This window comes from Pristiophorus japonicus, chromosome 11, assembly GCF_044704955.1.
Source record: "Pristiophorus japonicus isolate sPriJap1 chromosome 11, sPriJap1.hap1, whole genome shotgun sequence".
Taxonomy (NCBI): domain Eukaryota; kingdom Metazoa; phylum Chordata; class Chondrichthyes; family Pristiophoridae; genus Pristiophorus; species Pristiophorus japonicus.
In genome coordinates this window covers 198,366,135-198,386,266 of record NC_091987.1, presented here as the reverse complement: position 1 = coordinate 198,386,266, position 20,132 = coordinate 198,366,135, and the positions used below count along the sequence as shown (strand labels likewise).

At 41.8% G+C, this 20,132-nt stretch overlaps 1 protein-coding gene across 10 annotated transcripts in view; it reads right to left on the bottom strand.

The window, feature by feature from the left end:
• LOC139276426 (neural cell adhesion molecule 1-like) overlaps positions 1 to 20,132 on the bottom strand; it is a 632,849-nt gene that overhangs the window by 48,347 nt on the left and 564,370 nt on the right. For 4 of the 10 annotated variants that reach the window (XM_070894398.1, XM_070894400.1, XM_070894403.1 and 1 more), the window contains one exon: positions 16,618 to 18,806. The exons of the other annotated variants lie outside the window; for them this stretch is intronic. In XM_070894398.1, the coding sequence (XP_070750499.1) occupies positions 18,727 to 18,806 (80 nt within the window). In that variant the 3' untranslated portion in view covers positions 16,618 to 18,726. Of the gene's footprint in view, positions 1 to 16,617; positions 18,807 to 20,132 lie in introns of those variants that run through there. 10 annotated transcript variants of the gene reach the window in all.

The window sequence follows — 20,132 nt, the reverse complement described above, 5'->3', positions numbered from 1 at the left end:
TTTGGTGTGCTACTGGTTATCAATATAGGCCCGATAGGGTGAGGGCAGCCAGTTTCCTTCTCTAAAGAACATTTTTTTTACAACAATCCGATAGCTTCATGGCCACTTTTACTGGTACCACTTTATATTTCCAAATTCTTTCTAAACTCTCAAGCTACCATGGTAGGAGTTAACTCATATTCACTGGATTATTTAGTCCAGGCCTCCAGATTACTAGTACAAATCACTATACTTGCGTCAGATGTCACTCAGTGGATAGCACACTCGGCTCTGAGTCAGAAGGTTGTGGGTTCAAGTCCCACTCCAGGAACTTGAACACTAAAATCTAGGCTGACACTCCAGTGCAGTGCTGAGGGAGTGCTGCACTGTCAGATGTGCCATCTTTCGGATGAGATGTTAAACCGAGGCCCCATCTGCCCTCTCAGGTGGAAGTAAATTTTCCCATGCACTATTTCGAGGAAGAGCAGGGGAGTGACCCTCAATGTACTGGCCAATATTTATCCCTCAATCAACATAACAAGATTATCTGGTCATTATCACATTGCTGTTTCTGGGAGCTTGCATGTGCGCAAGTTAGCTGCCGTGTTTCCCACATTACAACAGTGACTACACTCCAAAAGTACTTAATTGGCTGTAAAGCGCTTTGAGATGTCTGGTTGTCGTGAAAGGTGCTATATAAATGCAAGTCTTTTTTTTCTTTTTACTACTGTAGCCCTAAAGTCATGTCTTAGAGAAAATGAAACATGAGGCTGGAAAATCCCTTCTTCCACAATGCTTTTTTTCAGCAATCTGGTGACAAGAAATAAACAATTCCAATGAGAGGTGTAACTGGAAGGAAAAAAACATGGCACCAGATAATCTGGGCCACTTTTGTGTTAATTAGGTATTCAATTTCTGTGCTAATTTCAGTTTTTCCCATTTGTCACTTTTAACCTTTTGCATCTTTTCCACCATAGAAATGTAACAAAGCTCTCATCACAAGAAAAGCTGCTGTGTACATCAGTTTGGAGCTGTAACAATTCCGTGATTCAGGAAGTCTTATTGGTTTCTATACTAACTAATAAAGTATAACAAGTCAGGGATGGAGGCATCCGATTTCAAATCATGACCAATTTGTCCAAATCTGCACTGGTCCTTGTGGGGCCGAGAGGAATGACGCCCCAGTAAAATTTAAATTTATATTAAAAATTGTGCATTCTGGTTAATTTTAACTTCACAGTTGATGTAAAGTAAAACAATTTTATATAATATATGTATCTTGATGGAGTATAAAAGCGGGGAAGTCTTGCTGCAGCTATATAAGGTATTGGTGAGGCCACACCTGGAATACTGTGTGCAGTTTTGGTTTCCATATTTACGAAAAGATATACTTGCTTTGGAGGCAGTTCAGAGAAGGTTTACTTGGTTGATTCCAAGGGTGAGGGGGTTGACTTATGAGAAAAAATTGAGTAGATTGGGCCTCTACTCATTGGAGTTCAGAAGAATGAGAGGTGATCTTATCGAAACGTATAAGATTATAAAGGGGCTTGACAAGGTGGATGCAGAGAGGGTGTTTCCACTGATGGGGGAGACTAGAACTAGAGGGCATGATCATAGAATAAGGGGCCGCCCATTTAAAACAGAGATGAGGAGAAATTTCTTCTCTCAGAGGGTTGTAAATCTGTGGAATTCGCTGCTTCAGAGAGTTGTGGAAGCTGGGAGATTAAATAAATTTAAGACAGAAACAGACAGTTTCTTAAACGATAAGTGGATAAGGGGTTATGGGGAGCGGGAGGGGAAGTGGAACTGAGTCCATGATCAGATCAGCCATGATCTTATTGAATGGCGGAACAGGCTCGAGGGGCTGTATGGCCTACTCCTGTTCCTATTTCTTACGTTCTTATGTTATCGGGCTTTTGTCAATCAGCTGAAAATAGCCAGGGAGCATAATGCTATAGACACAAATATTTAACGTGAAATCAAACTCTCAAACACTTTCCTCTAGCACTAAGAGTAAAATTAAAGGAAAATTTTGATGACATCACAAAACGTGCTCCCTGCCTCTCACTCATTCTTTCTCTTGTTCTTGCTCAGATTATTTTTTTCTTGGGTTTGTTGTAGAAAGCAGCGTTGTAGAAACGGCAATGTGTTTTAGAGGGCGAAGAGAACCACAAATATTTCATTTCTGAAGACGGTAGCGTAGTATCGTTATTGAAGAGGTGACAGAATAATGTAATGTTGAGATTTGAGAAGATTTGAAACAAATTTGAGGAATTACAACAGTGATGCGGTAAATTCTCACTCCTTTAAATAATTCTTCAGGTTTCTTTGATAATTAATATTAACATTAAAATCATGTTAAAAATGTTTTGATAAGGTGCTCCTCTTCTTGTGCAATAGGAGGCTGGGAGTGTGTAACAAGAGTTTAGGTGACTTCGTTAAACACAAAGGGAAAGGTTTAATTTTTTCAGCCTCTGAACTCAAATCTTTTTTTTAAAACTTTTATTTTGTAACTTTCCTGCTCAAAGTTCAACCCTCCCTCCCTACCCATCCACCCGTCACTTCCAGGTTACTCTCCAGGTCACACATCTCCTGACATGGACATATAATGTTGTTCCTTCATTGTTGCTGGGTCATAATCTTAGCATGCTCTGGCGAAAACCATTGTGGAAGTGCCATCACTATAGACTACAGCGGTACAACAGGAATGCCCATCACCACCCTCTCAGGGCAACTAGGGATGGGTAATAAATGCAGCACTGCCCACAACACAAGAACAATTTTAAAAAACATGCCAAGATCCTTGGTCAAGTCATTCCCGACCAAGTTCATCTTCATAGATGATGTCAATATCAGTCCTCTGCTGTAATGTCATGCTTACACAGTTAGTTAAGGGATTTATTTTTGCTGACTCAGCCAAGACTGATGCAATGTAATCGCCAAATGATCTGACTGAATTCTTGTATTCAGATATCAGCCTAGGCTGGCTATGGGTGGTTAGGGTAGCTGAATCTGCAAGAGGGGGCCAACCTCCTGGTGAGTCTTTTATCTAATTAATGTTGCATTCTGATGGCAGCAAAGAGACAGATCGTGTATATCACAAGATTAAAATGCTTGCAGTCTGATCCTGGGCTTCTCACCCCATTGTATGTTAGCTTAAAAAATATCACATTTTAACTTTATGTTAGAATGTTACACACAAGACATCCTGTAGCAGTGATAGACAACTGCTATTTAATCAACCATTAGAAATGGATCATAGCTATTCAGTAAATGTGTCTATAAATAGAATATTGTACGTTACGAGCAATTTAAATTATCAGGCTTAATTGTGAATGCTGGTCACAATGGCAGTGTCCAATTAGACATCAAGCTCATTAACCAGATGCTTAATCCAAGTACTCTCAAATGCTCTCACAGCAAACATCAATAATTCAATGATGCTTGGTTAATTATCACCAGCATTGAGTAAAAGGTAACAAAATGTCAAGCAGTAACATTCAGAAATCCTTTTACAGATTTTATCAGACTCAATTTTCTAAGACAAAATTAATGAAACAAGATGACTCCTGGAGCGCAACATTACCTTTGATTCTTCACTCATTCCAGCTTTGTTCAAATTTGATAAACAAAACATTCCACTGTCACTGATTAGATCATCTTGAATTAAATTACTGAGATTAATTAGATTTCAGTGGATCAAATGTAGGGTCTGAATAATTCATTCTCTGTGTGCTAAAAGAAATCATGAAAGATGATATTACTATTTTATCCCTGGTCAATGTTTTGACCTCACCAATTCATGATAACCCCAAGGTGTAAATAATCAAAAATGCAATGACATCTGATATTTGGAGGCACAAAACAAAATTCTATCCATTCCACTTTATTATTTACCTTGATAATTGAACCAAATACAAGGTCTTGTTTGGATAAGTGGTCTATTACTGTGAGTGGTTCTGAGCAATAGATAGTTTTACACTCTCTTTACCAACCCTTGGCATTACTGCACAATGGAACAAACTGCTACAACACCAAGTCTTTGCTTTGGCAGAGCAATTTCACCTTCATTACAAGGCATCTTCCTATTTAAGTGAACAGTTGAATCCTTGAAGTGCTTTGGGCTGATACGAACCCTTGGGTTACATGACTAAGAGGGGTTGACAGCTTATTTGGGAGGACCAGCATTTTTAAAATAAAGACTTGCATTTATATAGTGCCTTTCACAACTACCGGACATCTCAAAGTGCTTTACAGCCAGCCAATTAAATACTTTTGGAGTGTAGTCACTGTTGTAATGTGGGAAATGCAGCAGCCAATTTGTGCACAGCAAACCCCCACAAACAGCATTGTGATAATGACCAGATAATCTGTGTTTGTTATATTGATTAAGGGATAAAATTGGCCAGGACCCTGCTCTTCTTGAAGTAGTGCCATGAGATCTTTTACGTCCACCTGATTGTGCAGACGGGCCTCGGTTGAATGTCTCATCTGAAAGACACACACAGTGCCCGGTTTCTAATGTGATGCACATACGTATGTATAACAAGTACCTGGCTTGCACCCATGATTACATGCAAAAAGCCCTTCAAAGCCTATTTTTATACAACTTGCATCTGGCTTGCAGTCCAATTTTTCCAACGGAAAAAGCATATTACATGTAATTACATGTAAATACAGGTTGAATCTTCCTTATCTGGAACCCTTGGGACCTGGCCTGTTCTGGATAAGGGATTTTATGGATGAGGGGTGGTCACATTAAGTTGAATGGTACAGGAACTGAGCAAGGGGATATCGGAGCTGGCTGGCTTGGGGCTGGGAGTGCGGCAGAGAGATCATGGGGATGGGGGCGATGGATCGTGGGGTCAGGCCAGCGGTTGCGGGAGTCAGCAGCGAGGAAGGACTTCAATTTGTTCATGTCGGAGTTCTGCGCATGCGCCACCCGGTGGCCGGGAATGGTTCCGGACGAGGGGTGGTTCCGAATAAGGGAGTTCTGGATAAGGGAGGTTCAACCTGTCATTACAGCACAAGCTGCACTTTGTAAACTGTTGCCAGCACTGATCAAACTGTTTGGGTTAGACTTTCACCTTCATTTTTGCCGGTTTTCTCAGCGGTATAGCTGCTTTTGGAAGAGAAACCGCCCGGCAAAAGTTTTCCCCTTACTTTTTGAATGGAATCGCTCAAATCTCAAAATGCCCGCCGAGAGCAAATCGGCGAGAAAATTACCAGGGCGTAAGTTTGGCCTCAACGGAAGCCCATCCAGATCGCCGAGGGAAGCGCCCTGTGAAAGCTGCTGAAACAGGGCAGTAGATAAGTACTCTGCAAAGAAAGGCAAGTTAAAGGTTCTTTATTTATTTTTTGGAAATTGTAAAATGGTGATTAGCTTTAAAACTGTCTTGGGAATGTTTAACTTTTTATTTTTGTGAAAATTTATTTTAAGATTTCCCCCCTCCCTCGGCCCAACCGCAGCCCCAGAGTAAATTTTTTAAAAGAAATATCGATTTCACTTAGTTTCGCCTTTAACCGCCGAGAAACTGTCGCGAATACTGGTACAAGATCCGTTTTCTTGCCGGGCAATTATTTTTAACTTAATTATGGAAATTCTCGCCAGCATTAGTTGCAAAACGTTAGCGGTGTTTCTGGGCGGGCAATCGGGTGTTGAGGGGCTCTCGGGAAAGTCTAGCTCTTAACCTTCAAAGAACATGATGAAGTTTAAGTAGAGTGATAAGGAACGTTGGATAAAGCAGGATGATATCCAGCTGGCCAAACACAGCTCTAGCAGTGATTGGTGAGCAAGTGCGATGGGGAGCTCTTTTTGGATCTCCTGTATAGCTTGCTCACTCTGGATAGATTCACTCTCAATCAGTGTAGATTTTGTCAGATGGCAAAATATATACAGATTTCATATCACTGACAGGCCAATTTGTCATATTTTTCTCAATTGTGGTAATCTGCTATTTCCCTGGCAAGTGAAGGGACAAAGAACTCGTCCTGTCAACTTCTAAGAAAGAAATCCATTACTAAGGTGACTTTGATTAAAAAAATCTCCACTGAAGCGATTTCTGAGTTACAACATTTCTTTACTCTGCTGAAGGTGCCTTCTTTGAATATCAATCTTATCATTTAATAATAATTAATCTTTTTTTTTTTTTACAGCATGGGATCGGCAGCCCAGATGTAAAGCAGGGGGGACCTTTGCTAATAAATTCATGATCACTGGAAAGCAATATAGGAAAGCGATACAGCACATCTTCACCTATACTCACATTTAGGATGACAGCTTTGACTTAGTGGTAACATTCTAACCATTGAGTTAGAAGGCTGTGAGCTCAAACCACACTCCAAGACTTGACAACGTAATCTAGGCTGATGCTTCAGTGCAATAATGAGGGAGTGCTGCATTGTTGGAGGTGCTGTCTTTTGGATGAGATGTTAAACCAAAGCCCTGTCTGTTCTCTCAAGTGGATATAAAAGATCCTGTGTCACTTTTTGAAGAGCAGTGGCATTTGCATGGTGTACTGGCCAAAATGTATCCCTCAACCAACACCACCAAAACAAATCATCTGGTCATTTATCTCATTGCTGTTTGTGAGACCTTAAATGCGCAAATTGGCTGTTGTGTTTCCTACATTACAACAGTAACAAAACTTCAAAAGTACTTGATTAGCTGTAAAACTCTTAAGGACAACCTGAGATTGTGAAAGGTGCTATACACATGTAGATGGTCTACAGATCATGCAGATTGCTTTGCCCTGGATGGTGTTGAGCTTCTTGAATATTGTTGCAACTGAACCCTTCTGGGCAAGTGACACTACTGACTTGTGCTCTGTAGGAGGAGAAAACTTTGGGGAGTCAGGTGGTGAGCCATTTGCTGCTGAATACTCAGCCTCTGACCTGCTCTTGTAGCCACAGCATTTATGTGGCTGGTCCAGTGAGTTTTTAATCAATGGTGAACCCCAGGATGTTGATGGTGTAGGATTTGATGATGGTAATGCCATTCAATGTCAAGAGGAAGTGGTTAGATTCTCTCTTATTGGAGATGGACATTGCCTGGCACTTGAGTGGCGCAAATGTTACTTGACATTTATCAGCCCCAGCCTGGGAGTTGTCCAGGTCTTGCTGCATGTGGGCATAGACTGCTTTATTATCTGAGAAATTGTAAATAGAGCTGAACACTGCAATTATCAGTAAACATCCCCACTTCTGACTTTATGATGGAGGGAATGTCATTTATGAAGAAGCTGAAGATATTGGGACTCAGGCTGCTGCCCTGAGGAACTGCTGCAGCGATATCCTGGGGCTGAGATGATTGGCCGACAACAACCAAAACCATTTTCCTTTGTGCTAGGTATGACTCCAGCCACTGTTGAGTTTCCCCCATCCCCTTTGACTTCAGTTTTACTAGGGCTCCTTGATGCCACACTAGGTTCAATGCTGACTTGATGTCAAGGGCAGTCACTCTCACCTCACCTCTGGATATCAGCTCTTTTGTCCATGCTTGGACCACGGCTGTAATAAGGTCTGGAGAATCCAATCTTAGCATTGGTGAGCAGGTTATTGGTGAGTAAGTGTCGCTTGATAGCACTGTTGACGACCATCACTATCATCTTTCCATCACTTTGCTGTTGATTGAGAGTAGACTGATAGGATGGTAATTAGCTGGCTTGGATTAGTCCTGCTTTTGTGGCGAGGACAGACCCGGGCAATGGTCCACATTATCGGGTAGAGATCACTGTTGTAGCTCAGCTCAGCTAAAGGCTCAGTTTTAAGATAGGATCTGGTCTCCACAAGGTATTTGTGGTGGCCAGTCCTACCAATATGGTATGGACAAATGCATCTGCAACAGCTAGAATGGAGAGCTAGGTGCACAGGTCTTCAGCACTACAGCTAGGATGCCATAGGGACCCAAAAATCTTTGCTGTGTCCAGTGCATTTAGCCGTTGTTTGATATCACGTGAGTGAATTGAATTGGCTGAAGACTGGCATCTATGATGGGGGGGGGGAACTCAGGGAAAGGCCGCGAGGGATCAATCACTTTGCACTTATGGCTGAAGTTGGGTGCGAAAGCTTCAGCCTTATCTTTTGCACACAAGTGCTGGGCTCCACTATCATTGAGGATGGGGATTTTCATGGAGCCTCCTCCTCTCGTTAGTTGCTTAATTGTCCGCTGTGTAGCATGCATGTGGTCCTTTGTTGTAGCTTCACCATTTTTAAGTATGGCTGGTGCTGCTTCTGGCATTCTCTTCTACACTCCTCATTGAGCCGAGGTTGGTCAGCTTGGTTAATGGTGGAGGAGTGAGGGATAAAGCAGGCCATGAGGTTACAGACTGTGGTGGAATGTAATTCTGCTTGCTTCTCATGGCGTACAACATCTCATGGATGCCCAGTTTTGAGCTACTAGATCGGTTTTTAGTCTATCCCACTTAGCATGGTGATAGTGTCACACAACATGATGGAATGTGTCCTCAATTTTAAGACAGGACCTGGTCTCCACAAGGTGTTTGCGGTGGCCATTCCTACCAATACGATATGGACAAATGAATCTGCAACAGCTAGAATGGAGAGTATGTGGTCAAGTATGTGTTCTCTCGTGTTGGTTTGCTCACCACCTGCCACAAGCCCAGACACATATGTCCTTCAAGACTCAGCCAGTGGTGGTAGTTCCGAACCACTGATGGACATTAAAGTCCCCCACCCAGAGTATATTTCCCTGGCTACCCTCCGTGCTTTCTCCAGGTGATGTTCAAAATGGAGTATTACTGATTCATTGGCTAAGGGAGAGCAGTAGGTGGTAATCAGCAGGAGGTTTCCTTGCTCATCTTTGACCTGAAGCCAGGAGAGTTCATGGGATCCAAAGTCATTTGAGGACTCCCACCCAACTATATACCACTGAGCCCCCCAACCTCTGGTGGGTCTGTCCAACCGGTGGGACAGGTCATATTCAGGAATGGTGATGTAGGAGTCGGGACATTGGGTGATGGGTATAATTCCTAAGTATTAAATGATATCTTCTACTTTTGAAGCCTTCAGCAGTACGAATAAACTTTTGAATAGACTTAATGGATTCCCGCCAAATTTTTCGATTAGCTAGCCTTGAATTCTCTTTCCCAATGAGAACATACACAATTTTTTTAACCTTTCATTAGATTCCTGAGAATTCATCAACACTTGGGTTGCCTTATACTGTACTCTCAAAGCCAATAATATAATTTTATGCTATAGTAATTAATACTGCACACAGTGCTCCAAGTGAGGTCTAATCAGTGCCTTACATAGTGACTTTGCATAAGTTGATTTGTATTCTACTTTTGCTAATGCAATTCAGTACCTTGTTTTTCTTTGTCACTCCTGAAATGCACAGTTCCAAAGAATTTTTCACAATAACTGTCACACTTTTTCCTCACCATTCTGCTGCATGACTGTTCCATTTAATATCACACCCTCTTTATATTTCTTGCTCTAAAGCTAATTATGTTATATTTGTCTGCATGTATAGTAATATTGGAATTATAAATTGAAAGGTGGGTTTGATAGTGTGGAACTTATCCGGGAATTAGACTTACCCATGGCAATATTATTGCAAGAGTACAGAGAAATAATTGACAGATTACAAGTGCAAGCTCCAATGCCTGTAGTGACATCTGCTGTTGGTACAAAATAAAATCCCTACATAAAACTAAAGCTGTATAAATATATCAATAAAACATATTTCAGAAAACAATTTCAAGGTTGTTTTTTTAATAGGGTTCAGGTGTTTATATTCAGCCATTTATGACACAACATAAATGCCTCAATTGATTTTGAGCCTCGTACTCAACACCTTGGGATCCATTTTGCAATATTTTCTCCATTTTGCAATAGTTTCACAAGTTATTTACAAATGTTAAACTTGGGTAAAAATTACCTGGAAGTAGACTGTGGATAGATTATTTCCAATTAAAAATAGATTGATCCAGCAAAATCTATTGCAATGAGTATAACCTTTCACAAAAAATCTTTTAATAAAAATAAGTTGTAAAGAAACCTCTCTAATAATCTGGTATGAGGGGTATTTTTGTGGCTCTATTCAGAATGAACTCCTCAGTGTGCCAAAATCTCAACTGTATAGCACAGTGCACTCCTATGGTCAAAATGCATTAACAACTCCAGACAGACTGCAAAAGCCGATAACATTCTTTTGTCCTTGAGTTTTAATGGAGGTGTATGTCCGAGATATTCCTACTATGAATGAAATGCACCAATCTTTTTTTCCCCCGTAGTGTTCATGTAGGATTTCAATTATCTTTACACGTGCTTGGGATTTTGTAAATGTAACTGACTGGTTGAACTTTATGCTGATGCGAGCACTTAGTGATGCAACCGAATGAAGCAATAAACTAAAAATGCATACATCAGGGCTACCCATATAACACATACTAAATAGTTACTTTTTGCAAGCCCACTGTTGAAATGCACCATGCAACACTATGGCGTTGTGTTGAGATGCCATATTCATTTAGGTGCTAAATCATGATTGGCTTGCTTGCTCTTGTCATTCTACATTGGCCCAGTTCTGTTGCACCCAGAATGCTTGGTGCATAAAGGTTTGGAAAGCCACAAAAATGCATTCTTTCAAAATACGTGTGTTAATATACAGAGTAATAAATAACGATCTCTCGCTCGAGGCTGTAATTCAATATAGGTGCCACTGTGGATATTTATAAACTGCCTGAGCTTCACTCTTGTTTATGGAATCATCAGAATGACTTGATTGAACTGCAGCCTTGTAACTCACTTTCTGTCATCCATTTTCCTATAAGTAATATAGGCAGTGGCACTTCAACAATATTATTGTGTCGACAGATTGCTCTGTGCAGCCTTGACTCAAATGGGTAAATAAAAACAAGTACCAGAGCGGCCAGATTCTAGTGAGGAGGGGGCAGCATCTAAATGGATAGCATCATCATTGGCATTGGAATGGGGATCGTATGGTGGGATGGACTGACTAAATGAACATTTCCATTTTTTTCTTGTGAAAATGCCACGAGGCCAACTAAACGCAACTCACTTTGTAGACCTGCAACGTTTGAAATAAATCTGAATTCAAATATACACATCAAAAGGTCTGTTAAGTGTATACTTTATTTTGTAATAAAAATCTGTATAATGATTCATCTGTTATCACGAACTTGATGTGACACATTTCAAAGCTTTCCCCAACATTCGTGCAAACCGAGTCTTTTAAACAATTAATGCCAAGTTTGTTTTACAGTGAGAAAGACTAGTACAATTTTAAACAATATTCAAGCCTTAGTATGGAAATGTTTCTTTTTTTGCAACCGTATTTCATTGAAAATTTAAGGTTGGGTATATTCTGCCAATGTCAAGAATGCTGAAACTGACTGAGCATAAGTACTCAAAAATTCTGCAATGAATGTTTGTATATATTACATTTTGGGACTATCAAATCGCTACAATCCCACACCAGCGACTTAAAAACAATGAATTATGTCAGAAAGGAAAAACAGAATCAAATTCTGGAAGCAGATAAGCAGTTTTTAAAGCTACCGGTGAGATTCGCTCTCCAAACTGCTGTCTGTTTTGTGAAGTACAAGCTTACAAGTCCCAAATACATTGGGCTGCATGTTACATATTTAACACAACTACAAATATTCCACTTTAGCCGAAAGAAATCTTAAAGGTGAATGGTGGATTCACTCTCAAAGTATTTTTAAATACCTCCAATAATCTTTTCAATGTTGTTCATGCTAGTGCACTTCATGCACAGAATAGGGCATTTATTGAGACGCTAAGTTTGATCACTGTTGGGTGTCATAAAGTATAAAGTAATATTTAGTGCCAACAAAACCATTCATCTCAAAGTGGAATAAGAATTTGTTCCAAATATATATCACACGGTTCAAAAGCGAAAGCATATTGTTTTGCATTTGATAATCATGTGAATGCAAAGCTCAGCTTTCACAACACAAATTCATTATAGGAAGTGCAGTGTGCTATATGCAATAGTTCATTAATTGGGGCATATACTGAAGAAAGTTTATTATGGTCACTTATTAAATCACACTACTGCACTGCCACACAAAGAAGAGCCTGCAGTAGCATATTGATAATGTTAGTGCAGCTATGAGATAGTTATTTGGAAAAAATGCTGCACCAGTGGCTCTGTAGAATCTATGTGGCATTAACCATAAACAAATACAAAGAATGTTTACTCGTGCTTATTAGTGCCAACTACAATGATCTTTTCAAAGCATTTCAGAAAATAAGGAATAACGTTGCTCTAAATGCAGCAAATGCATGATGATGTTTGCATGAAGTTACTCTGTGCTATTTACATATTTGTTTCCTTGTTTCCTTTAAATGGGTTGCAGAATACGCTAAAATAGCACACAGAGGAACTTCATCTGAAGGTGGCAACACCAATGACAATTCCACCCCGACAAGTTCTGAAAAGATTTTGCAATAAAGGCACACAGTGAGGAGACATAAAGGACAGAGAAGGATAGGCCTAGGGGAATGACAATATGCAAAACAAATTAACATCTTCAAAACCCAGCAAAGATCAAGCAGCAAAATTGCTCTCATAATGTTCATTAAGTACAGCATCTACCAGCCTGAATCCATGTACATTTACCTCATACATAAGAAACAACAGGGTGGGGAGGTGGCGAAATTCAGTACCATTTGAACAGTTAGCGCCTGGCGAGATGGGCCACAAAATTGGGGAACATTGGGCATTTTTGCCGCTGAAATGAAGGGAGGCGGTATTTGAGGCACTAATAGCCTCAGTGGGGTGCTACTGCAGCGCTATTACCAGAGCTGTGCCCAATTTCAGGTGACTTTCATTCAGCAATCATCAGCCTCCTGCTCATTCCAGTTCTTAAAGGGGATGTAATTTCAGGCAGTACCTGGTCATTTTCATCATTGCTGGACTTCACTGCTGAAAGAAGTTCTGAGATGGCTGCTCCAAATCCTCTTAGAAGGGTCACTTGGTTCAATGACCTAGCATTGGAGACATAGGTGGAGAGAAGGAGGGATGCATTGTTCCCTCCATCTGAGAGAAGGTTAACGCCGCAAGTTTTTAGGGTCCTATGGGCAGAGGTGGCCGCGAGGTGTCAGCCAGCACCGTTGTCGACAGAAACCCAACACAGTGCCAGAAGAAATTCAACTATCTCATTCGGTTGGTCAAGGTGAGTACATGTTTGCACAATTCTTACATACCAGCCTCTGAGCCTCTGTCTGTGCACACTCTACAAAGATGCACTTAACCCAACAGGCAACCACCAAGCATCTGTACCTACTCATAGTCACATCCTCTTTTCATGCCTTGCCTAAATGCACAGATATTCAACCACGGCAGGCATATCTTCCATTTACATGACTGGACTCTTACTCACAAATGTTCTTTTCTTTTGCAGGCCAAGATGGCACATAACAGGATGGAGCAGCAGTGGACTGGAGGGTGAAAAGCTGAACTGCGCCAGCTGACTGACTTGGAGGAGAGAGTTCTGCGGCTCATTGGCCCGCAGGTAGTGGGCGCCGTGGCTGGCGTAGACGTCGAGCCCGCTAGGGCAACAATTGTATCTCTATCCCCTCTTCTCATCCCACTACCCCGTTAAACCAGAAGACCTGATCACTTTCCAGCTCCTCATATTGTCTGCCTTCCTTGCTCCATTCCTGCCCCCTGCCATCAGCTTGATGCGACTCTTGTGCCATTTATGCTTTTCGGTAAACATGCAGCAGATGACCAGCCTGCCCCTGAGGCCCCCCCGAACTGAGTCACGAGAGAGAAGAGGGGGACCAGGAGGAGGACGGGGAAGTGGAGGAGGAGGAAGAGCCAAGCACTGTGTCACTGCTTCGCTCAGCTTGCATACCGGCACTACACGGTCTTGAGGTTAGGTTCGTAGAGGGGTCTGTATTGGTAGATACTGCGGGCTGCAGCCCGGTCAAGGGGATAGGGAACCTCGGGAGCCATTTCCCCGGAGTGCGAGTTCGCACGTGAGTTCTGCTGCACAGGGCTCAGATGAGGACCTCGATGGGGAGGCATTTACACAAAGACATGAGAGGTGCAATGGCAAGGGTGCCCAAGAACCTGTCGGCAGTGGTAAGGACTATGGAGGCGTCCGCCTCCTGCATGGTACAGAACTCTGTGCACACCATGGAGCCCATCATTGCCAGTCTGCAAGCGATGGTGGACTCCTAGAGACCATGTGGATCTAGACCTCGTGATGTGTGTCATGGGCGATGTGGCAGCTTCCATTGTGGCACAGGTGGAAGCAACGCAACGTCTTAGTGCTGTAACAGAGACAATGGTTGCTCGCATGGAAGCTCAGACTGCTCTCATGCAGTCTCTGCTGCAGCACACATGCCACCATCACCGTTGGGTCCTATGACAGCATTCCTGATCCCACCACTGCCATTGCACTTGTTGTTGCCTGACACACAGCCAGCCCAGACCGCCGCCGCCCAGCCTGAGGTGATGCAGTCTACAGCCGAGCCTTCCAGGCCCAGAGGTGGTCGAGGACGTCCTGCTAGACCATCTGTAGTCTCTGGCCCTGGCACACAGCAGCCTTCCACCAGTCGTGCTGTAGCCACAGGGGACACACAGCAGAGGAGTATTAGAATAGGTCAATGAAAGAGGGGATATAAGGAAATGCACAAGGGTGATGAATAAATAAACATTTAGACATTTTATTGCTGTTTTATAAATGTAGATTGGAATATTTAATGTTTGCTGTTGTCTCTCATTAAGCTTTGGTATGGAAGGGCAAATTGATTTGGTGATGGGGACGTACAGAGGAACTGGGAAGTGGGATGGTAACGAGCTCTGATGAGACGGTCACAAATGTCCCTTGCAGGATCACGATGGAGTCGCTGCCTCCTCCATTGTGGGTGCTGCTGCACCTGCTCTTGCTCATCCTCCTGCTGTTGATCCTCCTCAGGTTAGGCCTGACGGTAATGGCTGTGGCCTCATGATGTCCAGGTTGTGCAGCATGAAGCAGACAACGACGAATAGGGACACCCGCTCTGGCAAGTACTGGAGGACTCTTCCCAAACGGTCAAGGCAGCAGAATCGTTGCTTGAGCACTCCGATGGTCTGTTCAAAGATGTTCCTGGTGGCGGCATGGCTCTCATTGTAAGGGAGCTGGGCAGGAGTGGTGGTGTTACAGAGGGAAGTGTGGATAGCCCCCATCTCCGAGCAGCCAGCTGCAGGCTTGATGTGGCGGCTAGAAGAGAGCTGACACACCGGTCCGGTGCACGATGAAGGCATCGTGGCTGCTGCCAGGATAGCGGGCACTGATGGTGAGGATGTGTGGTCGCACATTAACCGCACATTCAGGGACTGGTAGCCTTTACAGTTACGGAAGATCTCAGGATTGTGATGCGGTGTGCTCAAAGTGACGTGGATGCAGTCAATGGCACCCTGCACCATGGGGAAGCCTGCTATCCTGACGAATCCACATGCAGACTTGTGCTGCTTCTCTCTGCTCATGGGGAAGGAAATGTAGTCCCTTCTCTTTCCATATCGAGCTTCTGTGATCTCGCGGATGGAGCAATGGACGGCAAACTGAGAGATGTTGGAGATGTTCCACACTGAAATGAGCCACTGGCGTAGAATTTGAGCATGATGGTAACCTTGACTGCCACTGAGAGAGCCGTCCTCACCCTGGTCTGTGGCTTGAGGTCTGGTTGCAGGAGATGGCAGAGCTCTGTGATTACGTCCTTGCTGAAGCGGTCTTCAAAAACCCTGCTCCTCAGTGAAATTGATGTTGGAGAACTGCTGCCAGAATACTCTGGAATTGTAAGGTCTCCTGTTGCCTGCTCTATTGGGCCTTCTCCCATTGGCCACATCGTTCTGTCCTTGTACCTGTCTTTCGCCCTCTCTCCCACTCTCTCTCTCTGTCTTTCTCTCTCTCTCCCTCCCTCTGTGCCTTTCTCCCTGTCTCTCTCTTTGCCTTTCTCCATGTATGGCTGCATTTCCTTCTCCCTGTCTTTCTATTTGTATTGCTGCCTCTCTTTCTCTCTGCCTTTGTCTCTGCGTAAGTAACCTCCGACGGTGACGTTGCAGTAGGAGGTCGAGCGCCAGCACAGCCCTCATGAAACGCGATAAATGTTGCAGAGTCAAATCTGCCCTGAATTAAACAAAGCAATGCTTAACAGTCCTTGAGGTGAACACTGTTACAATCCTTGCAACAGGCACTCTGCCTATCGGTCAGCAAGCTGGAAACAATAATGGCTGACAGAAAGGTTTTCGACAAGATGGCGCCTTTAAATAGTGCTGCTCCAGCCGCCTCCCGTCTACAACTTGACAGCTGAAACTGTCGTTGTCAGGCGGTACCCTGAGGGGGAGAGGCCGAATTTATGGGGTGGAAGGAGAGGGGCGATAACGAGGCGGTGCGCCCGACGATGACATCATCATTACTGGGTGCACCTGAGCGGGCGCTACCAGCAGGAGCAGGGTGGTACCTGGCAGTGCCTCCAAAAAACCCAGGGCCCAATTTTGCTGGGAGCGATCATCCGGGTGAAGACTGATTAGTGCCCCCCCGGAGGCATTAACATGAGGTGCAGACGAGGCCAATTTCGGCCCACTTGTGTTAAACTGATTTATATAAAACAGAGCACAAATATTTAACAAGGTTTTGTATGCCAAATGCAAATTTATTTTCCATTCAAGCATGGACATTCCTCAATGGTTTGTTTTAGTAACTAGTAAGTTCCATCTTGTTTAATAGCAACAAATTTTGCCTAGTAATAACAAAATATGGACTAGATAGAGCTCACATGTAGCAAATGAATGAGATTTCACCACAAAAACATTGGCCACTTCTGTGGCAAATCATTTAGACCTAATACAATTGCCAACTTCAGTATGTGCATTTTCTTTGCCAATAATAGAGGGAAATGTCAAAGCACATGGTATTTGCTTGAACTGTCCTGCCATACCCTGACCTATCAGACAATTCAAACAATGGCAATCAATAGGGACTCCATTCGCTTTTGGTTTCCTTAGTGTATTAAATTTATTGGGTGCTATATAGGAATTGGTTAAAGAAGTACAAGTATTGTGAGAACAAGAACAACTTAGAAATATTGTTACATTTATTAGCATTGAATGCCAGACTGCCAATGAGACTCTTTCTGTCTGTCATGTTTAGTTTAGTGGTGTTTACTGTTTGCATTCCCTGTGAAAATATGCAAGTATGAAAAGCTTTTATCAAATGAAAAACAACTTATAAAAGTTACCGGTCACATATTCTGTAAATGTGAATAATGCAGATACAGTGCATGGTGATTACAATGCAGAAATGAGTACATTTTCGAATGCATTACCAATAAAATGTTGCTTTGATTACATCCCACATTATATGTTAATTATAAACACAAAATTACACAGCAGGCTTGTCTGGAGCCAACAAAAATGGGCTAATATTTCAGGGGAGAACTAACCCAAATTCTCCCTTCACTTTGATGAGTTCTATAAAGGGGCTTGCTTATTTTCCAGTTTTGATGAAGGATTTCGATCCACATGTTAACAGAACCTATCAGATGCTGACAGGCCTACTGTGTATTTCGAACATTTTTTATTTCACATTGCTTGTACCTCTATTCTGTCTCATATTTCAGGGGAAATTGAAAATGTAATTCTTGACCATATAAAGTAGGGTCAACAGCGATGCAAATTATGAACAATAAATGTCTATAAAAGAATTAACTTTCTCCTTAATGAAAACCACTTATTTAAGGAAATAGAATTTAGTCATCTGTGTTTGTCCTCAGGAAATCGTATTTTCTCGGTGATCTATGGCACATTTTTTTGAACATCTGTAAAAACTACGATTAAATGAGATATCTCTACATTTAAGGTAATTTTACCATACTGCAGTCAGATCTAATGAGTCTACATTAATTTGCTTACAAATGGCTTTGTTAAGAGAAAGTACTGGGAAAAATATGCCTTGACCTACACACAACACTTTCAGGAGTCTCCTGTGTTCAGTATGGTGCATGTGAGCATAGCTGTATAAAATTAAACATAGTTAACCAAGCTGTGTGCTTGAGATAAGCTTTCCTTGCATGTGCTTGCATTATTACTAAAATATCAAATGGCAAAATACAGCAAACAAACCTAGGTATCATTTTTGGAACTAGATTCTCAAGTCAAAAATTACATTTTAATTTTTTTTTTCAATTCAACTTTAAATTGACAATAACTTTTTGTATGAAATTCCTTTGTAGTTGTTCCAGATATACAATATACAATATTTATACCACGGCTTTATTCAGTTCACACACATACAGTTGCTAACTCCTTCGAGCCATGGTTCCATTCATCAGGCTGCCAGGCTATAGTAATGACTTGTCGGATGATGGAGGAAGAGGAAGGTGATAGAAATTTAAAGAAATGACTCATTTGAAATGACTCGAATAAAGCGATAGGGAGTGACAGATCCTCGCAAAAAACAAGGCAAATACAGGTAAACAGAAATAGCCTTCGAAAGAGATTGTAGAAATTGGCAATCTTAGCTTAGATAAAATGAAAACTAAATGTACATGCACAAAGAAAGAACTACATGAAGGAGAACAGATTTTAAATTGACATTTTGTTTAAACAGCTCATTCGTTTTGAATAAAAATGGTACAATTCGGTTTCTGATTAACACTCAAAATACATTTGAAGCAACCGCAAAGGCATAAAATTATGTGTTGAACTGTCTAGGGAGAATACAGCATGCCTTTATTGCGGGTCTAAGACAGCAAAACAACTAGAATTGCAGAGAAGAGTAATGAGAAGAGTGTGTATGATACTGATGAACTGCCCAGAGTTGCTGTTGTAGCCAAAGTATTTCCATCCATGGGCAGCAAAGAGTTGTGAAACAAAATGGCCAGTCCAATCAGGGTTCATAGAAAACATAGGGGTAATGGAAACAAGTGCATGTGAAGACAGACAGGTGGGAGAAAGGGAGGGAGGGAAAAGGGGTGGGGGGTAAGAGAGAGAGAAAAAGAGAGAAAAAAAAGGTCATAAATACAAAACCAAATTAAGAATTTAAGGTAAACAAATAAAGTGTAAATGTTAAATTGAAATAAAACAGATTAGAGAAATATTTGTGTAACATAAAAGAGTAAGTATGCTTCATTTTAAGCAGAGTATGAATAGCACACTAGGTCAAAGATCATATTTCATGGTTATAGGGTTAAAGAGCACAAAACTAAGCTGGGAGAATGGAAATGACCACACAATGGGCTGCAAGTACAGAATAGAGCAAAAAGAAACAGTAAGTAGTTTCAATGAAAGACAAACATGAAGCAGGAATTAGGCTGGTAGGAAAGGATTTAAAATTAATGCTATATTCTATTTTACTGCCATATGTTAGCTGCATTCAGTTAAATGACTTGCAACTGTTGCATGGAAAAGCAGTTCCCTCGCCCATGCTCCAAGCTGTCAGTGTGAGTAACTGCCTTAGTGATGTAATAGGCCAGTTAACAGTTTCAGGCTGGTCATGCAAACTGCAGCACTCTCTGCTGCATCCCCATAAAACATTCATGTGTTAATTCAACAACCACTAAGCGCTAGAATAAATCGGCACAACAGTTGAAATATTCAAAAGTCCAATTAATCACTTCTTGTGTCATTAATGAAGCGAGTCAGTAGTGTTTTCATTGATACGATCAAAGAACGAAGGAAACTTTATGTTGCAAAAATGCTGCAATACATTTGACATTTCAAAATGAATATTTATCAGTGAAAAAAATTACTTTTGCCTGCGTAAGCTTGTATCTACACATTTAGGACCATATTTTCCTCTTTTTGCTAATGAAGTGTTAATTGCTATTATTTCATCAACTTAATGAACCTAAATCAAAATGGAAAGGTATTTTGCTGTAAATAATTGTGCGTCAATCACAGAATGACACAGCACAGAAGGAGGCCATTCAGCCCATTGTGCCCGAACTGGCTTTTTGAAAGAACGATCCAATTAGTCCCATTCCCATGTTCTCTCCCCATAGCCCTGTAAATATTTCCACTTCAAGTATTTCCCATTGAAAGCTATAATTGAATCTGCTTCCATGAAAGTAAACCAGCCAATCAGAATGCAATTGTACGATGTTCCAGGGACATTGGCCCTGAAGCCAATAGGGGGCCAGTTTTTGTT